This window comes from Bombina bombina, chromosome 4, assembly GCF_027579735.1.
Source record: "Bombina bombina isolate aBomBom1 chromosome 4, aBomBom1.pri, whole genome shotgun sequence".
NCBI lineage: Eukaryota > Metazoa > Chordata > Amphibia > Anura > Bombinatoridae > Bombina > Bombina bombina.
In genome coordinates this window covers 204835800-204856694 of record NC_069502.1, presented here as the reverse complement: position 1 = coordinate 204856694, position 20895 = coordinate 204835800, and the positions used below count along the sequence as shown (strand labels likewise).

Below are 20895 nucleotides of genomic sequence, written 5' to 3'. Positions count from 1 at the left end.
GGAACAAGGGAAAGCAATCTAAGAAGCCCGTTAATTACTCAGTCATCATGAACGGTCTGCACCGGGACCGGATCTTGTGGGGGGGACTTTCCTTCGCTCAGGCCTGGGTTCGGGATGTTCCGGATCCCTGGGCGGTGGACATCGTGTCCCAGGGATACAAACTGGAGTTCAAGACCTTTCCTCCCAGGGGCAGGTTTCTGCTCTCAAGATTATCTGTAGACCAGGTAAAAAGAGAGGCGTTCTTACACTGTGTTCGAGACCTTTCCGACCTGGGAGTGATAGTTCCTGTTCCAATGCAGGAACAGGGTCTGGGATTTTACTCCAATATGTTCGTGGTTCCCAAAAAAGAGGGAACTTTTAGACCAATTTTAGACCTCAAGAATCTAAACAAGTTTCTCAGAGTTACCGTCCTTCAAGATGGAAACTATTCGTTCCATTCTTCCTTTGGTTCAAGAAGGTCAATTCATGACAACAGTAGATTTAAAGGATGCGTACCTGCATGTTCCTATCCACCGGGATCATCGCAAGTTTCTGAGGTTTCGCTTTTCTAGACAAACACTTCCAGTTTGTGGCTCTTCCATTCGGCCTTGCCACAGCTTCCAGAATTTTTTCAAAGGTCCTGGGATCCCTGTTGGCGGTGCTCCGGTTGCGGGGCATTGCAGTGGCGCCTTATCTGGGCGACATTCTAGTTCAGGCGCCATCCTTTCAACAAGCGAACTCCCACACAGAGATGTTGTTATCCTTTCTGCGTTCTCAAGGATGGAAGGGGAATTTGGGGGAGAGTTCCTTAATTCCAGCTACAAGGGTAGTGTTCTTGGGAACCATAATAGATTTCCTATCAATGAAAATATTTCTGACAGAGGTCAGAAAATCAAAGATCTTCGACTCTTGTCTGGCCCTTCAGTTCCCTCCTCGGCCGTCAGTGGCTCAATGTATGGAGGTGATCGGTCTGATGGTAGCTGCCATGGACATCATTCCGTTTGCCTGTTTCCACCTCAGACCTCAGCAGTTATGCATGCTCAGGCAATGGAACGGGGATTATGCGGATCTGTCTCCGCAGATTCTTCTGGTTCAGGCAACAAGAGACTCTCTTCCTTTATGGTTGTCTCAGGAACATCTCTCCCAGGGAACCTGCTTCCGTAGACCCACCTGGGTGATTGTGACAACGGACGCCAGTCTGCTGGGATGGGGAGCAGTCTGGGGCTCACTTAAGCCTCTGGGGACATGGACTCGGGAGGAGTCTGTTCTCCCCATAAACATTCTAGAGCTGAGGGCTATCTTCAATGCTCTTCTGGCCTGGCCTCAGTTAGCTTCAGCCCGGTTTATCAGGTTCCAATCGGACAACATAACTTCAGTGGCTTACATCAACCATCAGGGAGGAACTCGGAGTTCCTTGGCCATGACAGAGGTAGCCAAGATTATTCAGTGGGCCGAAACTCACAACTGCTGCGATCCACATTCCAGGAGTGGACAATTGGGAAGCGGATTTTCTGAGCAGACAGACTTTTCACCCGGGGGAGTGGGAACTCCATCCGGAAGTGTTTTCCGGCTTGATTCTCAAATAGGGACAGCCGGAACATGATCTCATGGCATCTCGTCAGAATGCCAAGCTCCTGAGTTACGGGTCGAGGTCAAGGGATCCTCAGGCGGTACTGATAGATGCTCTGGGGGTCCCTAGGAATTTCAGTCTAGCATACCTATTTCCTCCGTTCACTCTCCTCCCTCGAGTCAATGCTCGAATCAAACAGGAGAGGGCGTTGGTAATCCTCATTGCACCGGCGTAGCCTCGCAGGATCTGGTATGCAGACCTAGTGGAGATGTCATCTCTCCCACCTTGGAGACTTCAACTGAGTAAAGACCTTCTGCTTCAAGGGCCCTTCCTTCATCCAAATCTTGTTTCTCTGAAGCTGACTGCTTGGAGATTGAATGCTTAATTTTATCTAAGCGGTCATTGAGACCATGATTCAAGCTTGTAAGGCTGTTACCCAAAAGATTTACTATAAGATATGGCGTAAATATTTGTATTGGTGTGAATCCAGAGGCTACTCTTGGAGTAGAGTTCGGATTCCTAGAATTCTGTCCTTTCTCCAGGAAGGTTTGGAGAAGGGTTTATCAGCAAGTATGTTGAAGGGTCAAATATCTGCCTTGTCTATTTTGTTACATAAGCCTCTGGCGGATGTACCAGATGTACAATCGTTCTGTCAGGCCTTGGTCAGAATCAGGCCTGTGTTCAAACCTGTTACTCCTCCCTGGAGTCTTAACCTTGTTCTTAAAGTTCTTCAGCAGGCTCTGTTTGAACCTATGCATGCCTTAGATATTAAGTTGTTATCTTGGAAAGTTTTGTTTCTTGTTGCAGTTTCTTCTGCTTATAGAGTCTCAGAACTCTCGGTGTTGCAGTGGGAATCTCCTTACCTTATTTTTCATTCTAATAAGGTAGTACTAAATTGGGTTTCCTTCCTAAAGTGGTTTCGGATAGGAACATTAATCAAGAAATTGTTGTTCTTTCTTTATGTCCTAACACTTCTTCTCATAAGGAGCGTCTGCTGCACAACCTAGATGTGGTGCGTTCATTGAAATACTATTTGCAGGGGACTAAGGATTTTTGCCAGTCTTCGACTCTGTCGTTTTCTCTGGGAAACGTAAAGGTCAGAAAGCTACGGCTACTTCTCTTTCTTTGTGGCTGAAGAGTTTAATTTGTTTGGCCTATGAAACTGCTGGACAGCAGCCTCCTGAGAGTCACGGCTCATTCTACGAGGGCTGTTTCTTCTTCCTGAAAAATGAAGCTAATGTGGAACAGATTTGCAAGGCTGCAACTTGGTCCTCTTTACACATTTTTTCCAAATTCTATAAATTTGATACGTTTGCTTCAGCTGAGGCTTCTTTTGGGAGAAAGGGTTCTTCAAGCAGTGGTGCCTTCTGTTTAGGTTCCCTGTTTTGTATTCCCAATAGTAATTATAGATGATCTGTGGACTCACTGTGTCATTAGAAAGAAAACTAAATTTATGCTTACCTGATAAATGTATTTATTTCTTGATACGGTGAGTCCACGGCTTGCCCTGTTTAGACAGGTTTTTGTCGTATTATAAACCTCAGGCACCCCTCTGCACCTTGTTACTTCCTTTCTCTCCTTTTACTTCAGTCGAATGACTGGGGTTGGAGGGAAGGGAGGTGATATTTAACAGCTTTGCTGTGGTGCTCTTTGCCTCCTCCTGCTGGCCAGAAGTGATATTCCCAATAGTAATTATAGATGATCCGTGGACTCACCGTGTCAAGAAAGAAAGAAATCAGGTAAGCATAAATTTCGTTTCTTTCATGTAATTAGCAAGAGTCCATGAGCTAGTGACGTATGGGATATACATTCCTACCAGGAGGGGCAAAGTTTCCCAAACCTCAAAATGCCTACAAATACACCCCTCACCACACCCACAAATCAGTTTTACAAACTTTGCCTCCTATGGAGGTGGTGAAGTAAGTTTGTGCTAGATTCTACGTTGATATGCGCTCCGCAGCAGGTTGGAGCCCGGTTTTCCTCTCATCGTGCAGTGAATGTCAGAGGGATGTGAGGAGAGTATTGCCTATTTGAATGCAATGATCTCCTTCTACGGGGTCTATTTCATAGGTTCTCTGTTATCGGTCGTAGAGATTCATCTCTTACCTCCCTTTTCAGATCGACGATATACTCTTTTATATATATATACCATTACCGCTGCTGATTTTCGTTTCAGTACTGGTTTGGCTTTCTACAACATGTAGATGAGTGTCCTGGGGTAAGTAAGTCTTATTTTCTGTGACACTCTAAGCTATGGTTGGGCACTTTTTTAATAAAGTTCTAAATATATGTATTCAAACATTTATTTGCCTTGACTCAGGATGTTCAACATTCCTTATTTTCAGACAGTCAGTTTCATATTTGGGATAATGCATTTGAATCAATCATTTTTTCTTACCTTAAAAATTTGACTTTTCCCTGTGGGCTGTTAGGCTCGCGGGGGCTGAAAATGCTTCATTTTATTGCGTCATTCTTGGCGCGGACTTCTTTGGCGCAAAAAAAAAAATTTCTGTTTCCGGCGTCATACGTGTCGCCGGAAGTTGCGTCATTTTTTGACCTTTTTTGCGTCAAAAGTGTCAGCGTTCCGGATGTGGCGTCCTTTTTGGCGCCAAAAGCATTTAGGCGCCAAATAATGTGGGCGTCTTATTTGGCGCTAAAAAAATATGGGCGTCACTTTTGTCTCCACATTATTTAAGTCTCATTATTTATTGCTTCTGGTTGCTAGAAGCTTGTTCACTGGCATTTTTTCCAATTCCTGAAACTGTCATTTAAGGAATTTGATCTATTTTGCTTTATATGTTGTTTTTTCTATTACATATTGCAAGATGTCCCACGTTGCAACTGAGTCAGAAGATACTTCAGGAAAATCGCTGCCTGGTGCTGGAGCTACCAAAGCTAAGTGTATCTGCTGTAAACTTTTGGTATCTGTTCCTCCAGCTGTTGTTTGTATTGAATGTCATGACAAACTTGTTAATGCAGATAAAATTTCCTTTAGTAAAGTTCCATTACCTGTTGCTGTTCCGTCAACATCTAATACTCAGAGTGTTCCTGATAACATAAGAGATTTTGTTTCTGAATCCATTAAGAAGGCTTTGTCCGTTATTCCTCCTTCTAGTAAACATAAAAAATCTTTTAAAACTTCTCATTGTTCAGATGAATTTTTAAATGAACATCATCATTCTGATTCTGATAATGGTTCTTCTGGTTCAGAGGATTCTGTCTCAGAGGTTGATGCTGATAAATCTTCATATTTATTTAAAATGGAATTTATTCGTTCTTTACTTAAAGAAGTTCTAATTGCTTTAGAAATTGAGGATTCTGGTCCTCTTGATACTAAATCTAAACGTTTAGATAAGGTTTTTAAATCTCCTGTAGTTATTCCAGAAGTTTTTCCTGTTCCTAGTGCTATTTCTGAAGTAATTTCCAGGGAATGGAATAATTTGGGTAATTCATTCACTCCCTCTAAACGTTTTAAGCAATTATATCCTGTGCCATCTGACAGATTAGAGTTTTGGGACAAAATCCCTAAGGTTGATGGGGCTGTCTCTACTCTTGCTAAGCGTACTACGATTCCTACGGCAGATGGTACTTCCTTTAAGGATCCTTTAGATAGGAAAATTGAATCCTTTCTAAGAAAAGCCTATTTGTGTTCAGGTAATCTTCTTAGACCTGCTATATCTTTGGCGGATGTTGCTGCAGCTTCAACTTTTTGGTTGGAAGCTTTAGCGCAACAAGTCACAGATCATAATTCTCATAGCATTATTATTCTTCTTCAACATGCTAATAATTTTATTTGTGATGCCATCTTTGATATCATTAGGGTTGATGTCAGGTATATGTCTCTAGCTATTTTAGCTAGAAGAGCTTTGTGGCTTAAAACTTGGAATGCTGATATGTCTTCTAAGTCTACTCTGCTTTCCCTTTCTTTCCAGGGTAATAAATTATTTGGTTCTCAGTTGGATTCTATTATTTCAACTGTTACTGGAGGGAAAGGAACTTTTTTACCACAGGATAAAAAATCTAAAGGTAAATTCAGGTCTAATAATCGTTTTCGTTCCTTTCGTCACAACAAGGAACAGAAACCTGATCCTTCATCCTCAGGAGCGGTATCAGTTTGGAAACCATCTCCAGTCTGGAATAAATCCAAGCCTTCTAGAAAATCAAAGCCAGCTTCTAAGTCCACATGAAGGTGCGGCCCTCATTCCAGCTCAGCTGGTAGGGGGCAGATTACGTTTTTTCAAAGAAATTTGGATCAAATCTGTTCACAATCTTTGGATTCAGAACATTGTTTCAGAAGGGTACAGAATTGGCTTCAAAATAAGACGACCTGCAAAGAGATTTTTTCTTTCCCGTGTCCCAGTGAAGGCTCAAGCATTTCTGAAATGTGTTTCAGATCTAGAGTTGGCTGGAGTAATTATGCCAGTTCCAGTTCTGGAACGGGGGCTGGGGTTTTATTCAAATCTCTTCATTGTACCAAAGAAGGAGAATTCCTTCAGACCAGTTCTGGATCTAAAGATATTGAATCGTTATGTAAGGATACCAACATTCAAAATGGTAACTATAAGGACTATCCTGCCTTTTGTTCAGCAAGGGCATTATATGTCTACAATAGATTTACAGGATGCATATCTACATATTCCGATTCATCCAGATCACTTTCAGTTTCTGAGATTCTCTTTCCTAGACAAGCATTACCAGTTTGTGGCTCTACCGTTTGGTCTAGCAACAGCTCCAAGAATTTTTACAAAGGTTCTCGGTGCCCTTCTGTCTGTAATCAGAGAACAGGGTATTGTGGTATTTCCTTATTTGGACGATATCTTGGTACTTGCTCAGTCTTTACATTTAGCAGAATCTCATACAAATCGACTTGTGTTGTTTCTTCAAGATCATGGTTGGAGGATCAATTTACTAAAAAGTTCATTGATTCCTCAGACAAGGGTAACCTTTTTGGGTTTCCAGATAGATTCAGTGTCCATGACTCTATCTTTGACAGACAAGAGACGTCTAAAATTGATATCAGCTTGTCGAAACCTTCAGTCACAATCATTCCCTTCGGTAGCCTTATGCATGGAAATTCTAGGTCTTATGACTGCTGCATCGGACGCGATCCCCTTTGCTCGTTTTCACATGCGACCTCTTCAGCTCTGTATGCTAAACCAATGGTGCAGGGATTACACAAAGATATCTCAATTAATATCTTTAAAACCGATTGTACGACACTCTCTGACGTGGTGGACAGATCACCATTGTTTAATTCAGGGGGCTTCTTTTGTTCTTCCAACCTGGACTGTAATTTCAACAGATGCAAGTTTTACAGGTTGGGGAGCTGTGTGGGGGTCTCTGACGGCACAAGGGGTTTGGGAATCTCAGGAGGTGAGATTACCGATCAATATTTTGGAACTCCGTGCAATTTTCAGAGCTCTTCAGTCTTGGCCTCTTCTGAAGAGAGAATCGTTCATTTGTTTTCAGACAGACAATGTCACAACTGTAGCATACATCAATCATCAAGGAGGGACTCACAGTCCTCTAGCTATGAAAGAAGTATCTCGAATTCTGGTTTGGGCGGAATCCAGCTCCTGTCTAATCTCTGCGGTTCATATCCCAGGTATAGACAATTGGGAAGCGGATTATCTCAGTCGCCAAACGTTGCATCCGGGCGAATGGTCTCTTCACCCAGAGGTATTTCTTCAGATTGTTCAAATGTGGGGGCTTCCAGAAATAGATCTGATGGCCTCTCATCTAAACAAGAAACTTCCCAGGTATCTGTCCAGATCCAGGGATCCTCAAGCGGAAGCAGTGGATGCATTGTCACTTCCTTGGAAGTATCATCCTGCCTATATCTTTCCGCCTCTAGTTCTTCTTCCAAGAGTGATCTCCAAAATTCTGAAGGAATGCTCGTTTGTTCTGCTGGTAGCTCCAGCATGGCCTCACAGGTTTTGGTATGCGGATCTTGTCCGGATGGCTTCTTGCCAACCGTGGACTCTTCCGTTAAGACCAGACCTTCTGTCTCGAGGTCCTTTTTTCCATCAGGATCTCAAATCCTTAAATTTAAAGGTATGGAGATTGAACGCTTGATTCTTAGCCAAAGAGGTTTCTCTGACTCTGATTAATACTATGTTTCAGGCTCGTAAATCTGTATCTAGGGAGATATATTATAGAGTCTGGAAGACTTATATTTCTTGGTGTCTTTCTCATCAGTTTTCCTGGCATTCTTTTAGAATTCCAAGAATTTTACAGTTTCTTCAGGATGGTTTGGATAAAGGTTTGTCTGCAAGTTCCTTGAAAGGACAAATCTCTGCTCTTTCTGTTCTTTTTCACAGAAAGATTGCTAATCTTCCTGATATTCATTGTTTTGTACAAGCTTTGGTGCGTATAAAACCTGTTATCAAGTCAATTTCTCCTCCTTGGAGTTTGAATTTGGTTCTGGGGGCTCTTCAAGCTCCTCCGTTTGAACCTATGCATTCATTGGACATTAAATTACTTTCTTGGAAAGTTTTGTTCCTTTTGGCCATCTCTTCTGCCAGAAGAGTTTCTGAATTATCTGCTCTTTCTTGTGAGTCTCCTTTTTTGATTTTTCATCAGGATAAGGCGGTGTTGCGAACTAGGTTGTGAATTCCAACAACATTAGTAGAGAGATTGTGGTTCCTTCATTATGTCCTACTCCTAAGAATTCTAAGGAGAAATCATTGCATTCTTTGGATGTGGTTAGAGCTTTGAAATATTATGTTGAAGCTACTAAGACTTTCCGAAAGACTTCTAGTCTATTTGTTAACTTTTCCGGTTCTAGGAAAGGTCAGAAGGCCTCTGCCATTTCTTTGGCATCTTAGTTGAAATCTTTAATTCATCATGCTTATGTCGAGTCGGGTTAAACTCCGCCTCAAAGGATTACAGCTCATTCTACTAGGTCAGTTTCTACTTCCTGGGCGTTTAGGAATGAAGCTTCGGTTGATCAGATTTGCAAAGCAGCAACTTGGTCCTCTTTGCATACTTTTACTAAATTCTACCATTTTGATGTGTTTTCTTCTTCTGAAGCAGTTTTTGGTAGAAAAGTACTTCAGGCAGCTGTTTCAGTTTGAATCTTCTGGCTGTCTTTATTTTATCCCTCCCTCTCTAGTGACTCTTGCGTGGAAAGATCCACATCTTGGGTAGTCATTATCCCATACGTCACTAGCTCATGGACTCTTGCTAATTACATGAAAGAAAACATAATTTATGTAAGAACTTACCTGATAAATTAATTTCTTTCATATTAGCAAGAGTCCATGAGGCCCACCCCTTTTTTGTGGTGGTTATGATTTTTTTGTATAAAGCACAATTATTTCCAATTCCTTATTTTTTATGCTTTCGCACTTTTTTCTTATCACCCCACTTCTTGGCTATTCGTTAAACTGATTTGTGGGTGTGGTGAGGGGTGTATTTGTAGGCATTTTGAGGTTTGGGAAACTTTGCGCCTCCTGGTAGGAATGTATATCCCATACGTCACTAGCTCATGGACTCTTGCTAATATGAAAGAAATGAATTTATCAGGTAAGTTCTTACATAAATTATGTTTTTTGTGTTCAGAACCTTTGCATTGTGCTTCAATGTTTTTTTCTTGCAGACGGGGTTTGATGGAAGATGATGCAGAGCCAATTTTCGAGGATGTTATGATGTCATCACGAGGGCAGTTGGAAGATATGAATGAGGAATTTGAAGACACAATGGTTATTGACCTGGTGAGGTTTATATAAAATTATCTCTCTAAAAATCACTTTGTATAAGACTAAGCAGGTGTTCTACAAAGCCATAGCTCAATAATCAACAGTTTCTCACAGAGACTTTTTCCCAACCGGATATCAATGATTTAAACATCCAAATGCACCAAAAGCAACGAGGGGCGCACATAAATAGCTAGGAGGTGAGCCAAAACACTGAGAAAACAGGAAAAATATAAACTTTGAACACTAAGTGTAAATTAAACCAGGAATTTTATTTCTTTTACAAGATATGACGAGTCTACGGGTTTCATCCTTACTTATGGGATATTGCCTCCTCGTCAGCAGAAGGAGGCAAAGAGCCCTACAGCAGAGCTGTATAAATAACTCCTCCCTTCCCTCCCAACCCAGTCATTCTCTTTGCCTGTGTTAGTTAGATAGGAGATGGCAAAGTGAGGTGTTAGTAAAGATTCTTCAATCAAGTGTTTATTATTTTAAAAGTGGTGCCACTGAGTACTACTTTGTTTTAGGGTGTAGCCTAGACCAGATCAGTCTCTTCAGTAAAAAGAGATGCATTTGGTGGCTTCAAAGCAATGGGAACTGGTGGGATTATATTCTCACTGCGCCTCCCATAGTAAGTGCTGCCCTTCAGATGATGGCCTTTGCAGACAATAACTAAGGCCCTGTATGTGTCCACAGAACTGCAGGAGGGAGAAGACCTCTTGATCCTGTGAGACCGATCATGCTGTCGCTCAGCATAGAGGTAAGTGCAGTCTTTATTATTCTTGGACATAACATTAACTCAGAATAGACTGTATGATTATCTATCTGATGTGTGGGGAATTAGGTGTTACACGCTTCCCTTTTTTACTTGGGGACGCTACATAACTTTATCCCTATGTGATTAACGGAGGATAAGTTATAGGACGGTTTTCATGCTGTCTCAGAGGCCATATAGAATCCCTTCAGTACTGCCTTCAAGGGCTTAATTTACTATATATTTGCAGCCCAGGAGGATTATCTGTGTTCCGGGGTGTTATGTGTAATAGTTACTGCTTCAACTGTGTGTTTGAAGGGCGTTATTACTCAACTACGGCTTCTAATTATAGTGCACTTGTATCCGACTGAGAAATGTCTGTGGTTTCATGTCCTCTTTCCCTTGGGGCTTACTGTTTATATATACTGCCGACAGGGAGGTTTTTTTTTGTTGTTGTTTTTTTATTGGTTTCCTGTGTTGCTACAGACCCCAACACCTTGTATTATGTTCATGCGTGTGTGGTGCATGTCTTGTTCCCTACGGCTTAGCGCAGCAGCCGACTGGGAGATTTTCTCACTGTTTAAACTTCTGGTTTGACATTACAGGTGTTAACTGTGGTCGGGACACTGGCTAGTTTTCTTTAGTGCCATGCGGTTCTCCGACGGCCCCATTTGCCATGATATAGCAACCGGGAAGATTAACTGTAATGCCCACGGTGGGCGGAGCTAAGATACGCGCCATGGTTGCGCGCCTCTTTCCACAGACACCAGAGGCCTCTCAAAACAAATATAGTTGAGTGACTCTGTGCGTTTTCAGTGTCTGCTTCCCCCCTTTTTTCTATGGAGCCCTCAGTGATATGTTTTCATAGATCGATGGAGGTGGTGTTTCGTTTTACTAGGGTACACACTGCTGGGGGGGGGTGCTTTTACAGTTTTTGGTAAAAAAAGGCATGAAGGAATAGCAATGTCTATTTACTGGTGATAACTTGCATTTTTATTTAACCCTTACTGGGGAGCCTGGAAAAAAGGCAGTGCGCCATTTTATACAGACTAGCGCTAAGCCCACTTTCTGTTGAAGTGCAAAATTATGGCCTATACTGTTTATACGCTTGTTCATATAAATATCCGTGACCACTATAATGTGCCCTATAAAGGTCCTGTGGCCCAGTGGCCAGGTCAAGGGTTCTGCTTTTGTTCATAACTACAGCTGTACAAGTTTATTTTTCGGCAGGTCATATGAAGGACTTTTGTTATTCTTTTACACTTTAAAGGGACAGTAGCATCCTTTTCTGTTTAAGATTTTATTGTTGATTCTCCGTCTAAAGTAGTGACTGTTCGGCGTATGGTGTTGCCGGTCAGTACCTGCTATAATATTCTACATTACAAATTAATGTTTGACCCACAGGCAGGGCTCTGCGGTTCTTAGCTGGACTTTGCCTTAGATTCATAGCAATGTCTTTTTGCTGCAGCATTTGTTGTTATGGGCTTATTATAATCAATGAATTTCAGCTGTTTAATTAATCTCTTGTGGCTGGGATGAAACAAACACTCACAAGTATAGCTTTTCTTTCCCGTTTAAGGGTAGTGTGCTGCTGCTTTGATGCGCTTTCTTAATAAAAGTTCACCTCAGTATACTAGCTGAAGTCCAGTAGACCAAGAATGTAGTTGCTCTGGCTATGTCCATCCGTGCATCCATGTTAAGGGGGCACTTAGCAACTTATGGAACCACACGCAAATAAAGAATTATGTTGTTCTTTTCATTAAAGGGACAGTAGACATAGTCTTTGCCTTATGGAGGCTAACCTATGTTATGGTTTTCATAATATTTTTAGTTCATACTTTGTGTCTTAGGATGCTATATAGGGTACGTTAATATTTAAAGAAACAGTACCGCTTTTTATGCGCCGGATTATTTTCCTTCTACGGCTTTTGTTCTTCGGAGTCTGTTGACTCCGGTTAATCTATGCTATTTTTTCTCTCCCTATTGTGGGTCTAGAAGTTTGACCGCATGCAGTGCTCTGAGGTTCCTTTCATATTTTATGGGGAATTATGGCTCATGACATTGTTTGTTTTCATGTTGTTAGCCATGTGTGTTAACAGTAATATTAACTCCATTGTTTTCTGCACATCAGAAATAAGTTTATTTTAAAAAAAAAAGAGTATACAGTGTGTTCCATTTTTTTTCTGAGTCCTTTTCCCCTTAAAGATATTACTATTGGGGAGTATGTTAACAATGGTAATTTTACCACATTCCTACAGTGTGTAATTTTGTGGTCTAGTTTGGGGATTGTAATCTGGAGTGTTTGCATGTTCAATCCCACATGCTACCGCAGTGTCTTTTTCTCCTGTCCCTCATGCATTTGGTGTTTTTATTAACAAGTGGAGGGCATCCGACTATGTTCTAGTATGATAAATAAATTATAAGAAAAGACTGCATTTCCTATTTTTCATAAGACACCCTTCTCAGCTAAGGAGGCTGGATAGTCATTCTTAGGGTTAGAATGGCTTTCCGCCGGACCATGAGACTTGCTACTTCCTAAGGCGATAGTTGTTTCCTTCACAGGTTCAGAAAGGGTTGTACTTCAGGGCTTCCATCTTGATAGAACAACAGCTATTTGACCACTGTACTTTTTCTGTTAGAAAGTACTACGGAGACCTAACCAGTCTTGGAACAAGGGTATTCAATCCTAGAGAACTGCAGCTGTTCCCAAGTCAGCATGATGGGTTGGCCCCGATCCGGGACCGGATCTCTTAGGGGCAGACTGTCTTTCTTCATCCGAGCTTGGATGAGAGATGTTCCGGATCCCTGGGTATTAGAGAATAGTGTCTCAGGGATACAAGCTGGAATTCGGGAATCCTTCCCCTAGAGGAAGGTTTCTTCTTCTTGATTGTCTGTAGTCCAGCTACAGTGAGAGGCGTTCGTACGCTGTGTAAGAGACATTCCTTCATGGGAGTAATTGTCCCGTTTCCTTTTCAGGAGCAGGGACTGTGAGTCTGTTCGTGGTTCCCACAAAAGAGGGAACTTTCAGTCATATCTTAGATCTCAAGAGTCTAAAGAAGTTTCTCAGAGTTTCATCTTTCATGATGGAAACTATTTGTACCATTCTTCCGTTGATCCGAGAGGGTCAATATATGACTGCAGTGTATCTGAAGGGCATATCTTCATGTTTCTATCCACGAAGATCATCACAAGTTCCTGAGGTTTGGCTTTTTGGACAAACGTTTTCAGTTTGTGACTCTTCCTTTTGGTCTAGCCACGGCACCCAGAATTTTTACAAAGGTTCTGGGGTCGCTACTATCGGTGGGGCATTGTAGTGGCATCTTATCTGGACGATATGATCCAGGTCTTGTATTATCAGCTAACAATAGTTTCATACAGACATTGTTTTTTTGTCTTCCCTGAGGGCTCATGAGTGGAAGATATATCTGGAGAAGTGTTCCCTGGTTCCACAGCCAAGGGTTCTTTTCTTGGGGACTCTAATCGTCTCTATTTTTTTTGACGGAGGTCATTGAAAACTAGGAATCAGGTTTTCTGAGCAGACAGACTTTTTATCCGGGAGAGTGGGAACTCCATTCGGAGGTTTTGGCCAACCTGATTTTCAGATGGGGCAGGCCAGAGTTGGATCTCATGTAATTTCGCCAGAATGCCAAGTTTCCAAGATATGGGTCCAGGTCTAGGGATCCCCAGGCCGAGCTGATAGATGCCTTGGCAGTGCCTTGATTCTTCGGCCTAGTTTGTGTTTTCCTTCATTTGCTCTTTCCCCGGGTGATTGCTCGAGTCAATCAGGAGAGGGCATAGGTGATACTCATCGCCCCTGTGCGGCCTTGCAGGAGTTGGTGTGCCGATCTGGTGGACATTTCATCCCAGCTACCGTGGAAGCTTCCATTGATAAGATTTTTTTTTAATTTGGGGATCCTTCCATTATCCAAATCTAGTTTCTCGGCAGTTCACTGCTTGGAGATTGAACGCTTACTTTATATAAGTGAAGGTTCTCTGAGTTGGTCATAGATACCTTGATTCTGGCTTGTCAGTCTGTTACTAGAAAAATTTACCAGAAGCATGGCGTAAATATCTTTATTGGTGCGAATCCTAGGGCTACTCATGGAGTAGATTTAGGATTCCTAGGATTTTATCTTTTCTCCAAAAAGGATTGGAGAAAGGGTTGTCGGTAAGTTCCTTAAAGGGACAGATTTCTGCTTTGTCTATTTTGCTACGCAAGCGTCTGGCAGATGTTCAATGTTTTTGTCAGGCCCTGACTGGAATCCGGCCTGTGTTTAGACCAATTGCTCCTCCTTGGTGTTTGAATTTAGTTCTTAATGTTCAAGGGGTTCCGTTTGAACCTATGCATTCCATAGATATTAAGTTATTATCTTGGAAAGTTTTATTTTTGGTTGCTATTTTTTCTGCTTGCAGAGTTTCTGAGCTTTCGGCATTACAATGTGATTCTCCTTATCTTATTTTCCATTCTGATAAGGTGGCGTTACGTACCAAACCTGGTTTTCTTCCTAAGGTTGTTTCTAACAAAATATTAATCAGGAAATTGTTGTTCCTTCCTTGTGTCCTAACCCTTCTTCTAAGAAGGAGCGTCTGTTACATAATTTGGACGTAGTCCGTGCCTTGAAGTTCTACTTTCAGGCGACTAAGGATTTTCGTCAAACATTTTCATTATTTGTTGTATTTGCTGGGAAACGTAGGAGTCAGAAAGCTACGGCTACCTCTTTCTCTTTGGCTGAAGAGTATCATCCGTGTTGCATATAAGACTGCTGGTCAGCAGCCTCCAGAATGAATTACGGCTCATTCTACTAGGGCTGTGGCTTCTTCATGGGCTTTTAAAATTGATGCTTCTGTTGAACAGATTTGCTAGGCTGCAACTTGGTCGTCTCTTCACACTTTTTCCAAATTTTACAAATTTGATACTTTTGCCTCGTCTGAGGCTGTTTTTGGGAGGAAGGTTCTTCAAGCAGTGGTGCCTTCCGTTTAGGTTCCTGTCTTGTCCCTCCCTTTCATCCGTGTCCTATAGCTTTGTTATTGTATCTCATAAGTAAGGATGAAACCCGTGGACTCGTCATATCTTGTAAAAGAAAAGGAAATTTATGCTTACCTGATCAATTTGTTTCTTTTACGATATGATGAGTCCACTGCCCACCCTGTCGTATTTTTTCTAAAGACAGGTTTTTATTTTTGTTAAACTTCAGTCACCTCTGCTCCTTGGCTTTTCCTTTCTCTTCCTAACTTTGATTGAATGACTCGGTTGGGAGGGAAGGGAGGAGCTATTTATACAGCTCTGCTGTGGAGCTCTTTGCCTCCTCCTGCTGACCAGGAGGCGATATCCCATAAGTAAGGATGAAACCCGTGGACTCGTCATATCGTAAAAGAAACAAATTTATCAGGTAAGCATAAATTTCCTTTTCTACACATTAAATAATTATAACACTGACAAAAGCTCCAGACAACAATGGACTGCATCATTTCTGGTTGTGAAAACGTAAGCAACACAAACCAGAAATTGATTAAATATGAAATATACCACTTTGTTACTGGGAATAAAGATAGGCATTTCTTTAGTCTTTTATTTTATTGTAGAATTGAAAGCTCATGAAAAGAAAAATGCATGCTGCAGTAGCTCTTGATACACTGTGTATTTGCTGGATATGAGATATTTGACTTTATTCAATGTGCTAAAATATATTGGACTAATAAACATTAAATATTAAGGAAACAGTCAATTGATCTGAAAGTAGTATTAAAGGGACACTGAACCCAAAAAAAAAATATTTCTTTCATGTAATTAACAAGAGTCCATGAGCTAGTGACGTATGGGATATACATTCCTACCAGGAGGGGCAAAGTTTCCCAAACCTTAAAATGCCTATAAATACACCCCTCACCACACCCACAAATCAGTTTTACAAACTTTGCCTCCAAGGGAGGTGGTGAAGTAAGTTTGTGCTAGATTCTACGTTGATATGCGCTCCGCAGCAAGTTGGAGCCCGGTTTTCCTCTCAGCGTGCAGTGAATGTCAGAGGGATGTGAGGAGAGTATTGCCTATTGAATGCAGTGATCTCCTTCTACGGGGTCTATTTCATAAGGTTCTCTGTTATCGGTCGTAGAGATTCATCTCTTACCTCCCTTTTCAGATCGACGATATACTCTTATATTTACCATTTCCTCTACTGATTCTCGTTTCAGTACTGGTTTGGCTTTCTACAAACATGTAGATGAGTGTCCTGGGGTAAGTAAGTCTTATTTTCTGTGACACTCTAAGCTATGGTTGGGCACTTTATTTATAAAGTTCTAAATATATGTATTCAAACATTTATTTGCCTTGACTCAGAATGTTCAACTTTCCTTATTTCCAGACAGTCAGTTTCATATTTGGGATTATGCTTTAATTATCATATTTTTCTTACCTCAAAAATTTGACTTTTTTCCCTGTGGGCTGTTAGGCTCGCGGGGGCTGAAAATGCTTCATTTTATTGCGTCATTCTTGGCGCGGACTTTTTTGGCGCAAAAATTCATTTCCGTTTCCGGCGTCATACGTGTCGCCGGAAGTTGCGTCATTTTTGACGTTATTTTGCGCCAAAAATGTCGGCGTTCCGGATGTGGCGTCATTTTTGGCGCCAAAAGCATTTAGGCGCCAAATAATGTGGGCGTCTTATTTGGCGCCAAAAAATATGGGCGTCGCTTTTGTCTCCACATTATTTCAGTCTCATTTTTCATTTGCTTCTGGTTGCTAGAAGCTTGATGTTTGGCATTTTTTTCCCATTCCTGAAACTGTCTTATAAGGAATTTGATCTATTTTTCTTTATATGTTGTTTTTTCTCTTACATATTGCAAGATGTCTCACGTTGCATCTGAGCCAGAAGATACTACAGGAAAACCTCTGCCTGCTGGATCTACCAAAGCTAAGTGTATCTGCTGTAAACTTTTGGTAGCTATTCCTCCAGCTGTTGTTTGTATTAAATGTCATGACAAACTTGTTAATGCAGATAATATTTCCTTTAGTGATGTACCATTGCCTGTTGCAGTTCCCTCAACATCTAAGGTGCAGAATGTTCCTGATAACATAAGAGATTTTGTTTCTGAATCCATAAAGAAGGCTTTGTCTGTTATTTCTCCTTCTAGTAAACGTAAAAAGTCTTTTAAATCTTCTCTCTCTACAGATGAATTTTTAAATGAACACCATCATTCTGATTCTTTGGACTCTTCTGGTTCAGAGGATTCTGTCTCAGAGATTGATGCTGATAAATCTTCATATTTATTTAAGATGGAATTTATTCGCTCTTTACTTAAAGAAGTACTAATTGCTTTAGAAATAGAGGATTCTAGTCCTCTTGATACTAATTCTATACGTTTGGATAAGGTTTTTAAAGCTCCTGCGGTTATTCCAGAAGTCTTTCCTGTTCCTAATGCTATTTCTGCAGTAATTGCTAAGGAATGGGATAGATTGGGTAATTCTTTTACTCCTTCTAAACGTTTTAAGCAATTATATCCTGTTCCGCCTGACAGATTAGAATTTTGGGACAAAATCCCTAAAGTTGATGGGGCTATTTCTACCCTTGCTAAACGTACTACCATTCCTACATCAGATGGTACCTCGTTTAAGGATCCTTTAGATAGAAAAATTGAATCTTTTCTAAGAAAAGCTTATCTATGTTCAGGTAATCTTCTTAGACCTGCTATATCATTGGCTGATGTTGCTGCAGCTTCAACTTTTTGGTTGGAAACTCTAGCGCAACAAGTAACAAATCGTGATTCTCATGATATTATTATTCTTCTCCAGCATGCTAATAATTTCATCTGTGATGCCATTTTTGATATTATTAGAGTTGATGTTAGATTTATGTCTCTGGCTATCTTAGCCAGAAGAGCTTTATGGCTTAAGACTTGGAATGCTGATATGGCTTCTAAATCAACTCTACTTTCCATTTCTTTCCAGGGAAACAAATTATTTGGTTCTCAGTTGGATTCTATTATTTCAACTGTTACTGGTGGGAAAGGAACTTTTTTACCACAGGATAAAAAGTCTAAAGGTAAAAACAGGGCTAACAATCGTTTTCGTTCCTTTCGTTTCAACAAAGAACAAAAGCCTGATCCTTCGTCCTCAGGAGCAGTTTCAGTTTGGAAACCATCTCCAGTCTGGAATAAATCCAAGCCTGCTAGAAAGGCAAAGCCTGCTTCTAAGTTCACATGAAGGTACGGCCCTCATTCCAGTTCAGCTGGTAGGGGGCAGGTTACGTTTCTTTCATGTAATTAACAAGAGTCCATGAGCTAGTGACGTATGGGATATACATTCCTACCAGGAGGGGCAAAGTTTCCCAAACCTTAAAATGCCTATAAATACACCCCTCACCACACCCACAAATCAGTTTTACAAACTTTGCCTCCAAGGGAGGTGGTGAAGTAAGTTTGTGCTAGATTCTACGTTGATATGCGCTCCGCAGCAAGTTGGAGCCCGGTTTTCCTCTCAGCGTGCAGTGAATGTCAGAGGGATGTGAGGAGAGTATTGCCTATTGAATGCAGTGATCTCCTTCTACGGGGTCTATTTCATAAGGTTCTCTGTTATCGGTCGTAGAGATTCATCTCTTACCTCCCTTTTCAGATCGACGATATACTCTTATATTTACCATTTCCTCTACTGATTCTCGTTTCAGTACTGGTTTGGCTTTCTACAAACATGTAGATGAGTGTCCTGGGGTAAGTAAGTCTTATTTTCTGTGACACTCTAAGCTATGGTTGGGCACTTTATTTATAAAGTTCTAAATATATGTATTCAAACATTTATTTGCCTTGACTCAGAATGTTCAACTTTCCTTATTTCCAGACAGTCAGTTTCATATTTGGGATTATGCTTTAATTATCATATTTTTCTTACCTCAAAAATTTGACTTTTTCCCTGTGGGCTGTTAGGCTCGCGGGGGCTGAAAATGCTTCATTTTATTGCGTCATTCTTGGCGCGGACTTTTTTGGCGCAAAAATTCATTTCGTTTCCGGCGTCATACGTGTCGCCGGAAGTTGCGTCATTTTTTTGACGTTATTTTGCGCCAAAAATGTCGGCGTTCCGGATGTGGCGTCATTTTTGGCGCCAAAAGCATTTAGGCGCCAAATAATGTGGGCGTCTTATTTGGCGCCAAAAAATATGGGCGTCGTTTTTGTCTCCACATTATTTCAGTCTCATTTTTCATTTGCTTCTGGTTGCTAGAAGCTTGATGTTTGGCATTTTTTTCCCATTCCTGAAACTGTCTTATAAGGAATTTGATCTATTTTGCTTTATATGTTGTTTTTTCTCTTACATATTGCAAGATGTCTCACGTTGCATCTGAGCCAGAAGATACTACAGGAAAACCTCTGCCTGCTGGATCTACCAAAGCTAAGTGTATCTGCTGTAAACTTTTGGTAGCTATTCCTCCAGCTGTTGTTTGTATTAAATGTCATGACAAACTTGTTAATGCAGATAATATTTCCTTTAGTGATGTACCATTGCCTGTTGCAGTTCCCTCAACATCTAAGGTGCAGAATGTTCCTGATAACATAAGAGATTTTGTTTCTGAATCCATAAAGAAGGCTTTGTCTGTTATTTCTCCTTCTAGTAAACGTAAAAAGTCTTTTAAATCTTCTCTCTCTACAGATGAATTTTTAAATGAACACCATCATTCTGATTCTTTGGACTCTTCTGGTTCAGAGGATTCTGTCTCAGAGATTGATGCTGATAAATCTTCATATTTATTTAAGATGGAATTTATTCGCTCTTTACTTAAAGAAGTACTAATTGCTTTAGAAATAGAGGATTCTAGTCCTCTTGATACTAATTCTATACGTTTGGATAAGGTTTTTAAAGCTCCTGCGGTTATTCCAGAAGTCTTTCCTGTTCCTAATGCTATTTCTGCAGTAATTACTAAGGAATGGGATAGATTGGGTAATTCATTTACTCCTTCTAAACGTTTTAAGCAATTATATCCTGTTCCGCCTGACAGATTAGAATTTTGGGACAAAATCCCTAAAGTTGATGGGGCTATTTCTACCCTTGCTAAACGTACTACCATTCCTACATCAGATGGTACCTCGTTTAAGGATCCTTTAGATAGAAAAATTGAATCTTTTCTAAGAAAAGCTTATCTATGTTCAGGTAATCTTCTTAGACCTGCTATATCATTGGCTGATGTTGCTGCAGCTTCAACTTTTTGGTTGGAAACTCTAGCGCAACAAGTAACAAATCGTGATTCTCATGATATTATTATTCTTCTCCAGCATGCTAATAATTTCATCTGTGATGCCATTTTTGATATTATTAGAGTTGATGTTAGATTTATGTCTCTGGCTATCTTAGCCAGAAGAGCTTTATGGCTTAAGACTTGGAATGCTGATATGGCTTCTAAATCAACTCTACTTTCCATTTCTTTCCAGGGAAACAAATTATTTGGTTCTCAGTTGGATTCTATTATTTCAACTGTTACTGGTGGGAAAGGAACTTTTTTACCACAGGATAAAAAGTCTAAAGGTAAAAACAGGGCTAACAATCGTTTTCGTTCCTTTCGTTTCAACAAAGAACAAAAGCCTGATCCTTCGTCCTCAGGAGCAGTTTCAGTTTGGAAACCATCTCCAGTCTGGAATAAATCCAAGCCTGCTAGAAAGGCAAAGCCTGCTTCTAAGTTCACATGAAGGTACGGCCCTCATTCCAGTTCAGCTGGTAGGGGGCAGGTTACGTTTTTTCAAAGAAATTTGGATCAGTTCTGTTCACAATCTTTGGATTCAGAACATTGTTTCAGAAGGGTACAGGATTGGTTTCAAGATGAGACCTCCTGCAAAGAGATTTTTTCTTTCCCATGTCCCAGTAAATCCAGTGAAAGCTCAAGCATTTCTGAATTGTGTTTCAGATCTAGAGTTGGCTGGAGTAA

General features: G+C 40.8%; 1 protein-coding gene across 1 annotated transcript in view; it reads left to right on the top strand.

Annotated features, from left to right (window-relative positions):
- The window catches only part of STAG1 (stromal antigen 1), a 788714-nt gene that overhangs the window by 732841 nt on the left and 34978 nt on the right, over positions 1-20895 (top strand). The window contains exon 27 of the mRNA XM_053709754.1: positions 9150-9264. Within this exon, the coding sequence (XP_053565729.1) occupies positions 9150-9264 (115 nt within the window). The remainder of the gene's footprint in view (positions 1-9149; positions 9265-20895) is intronic.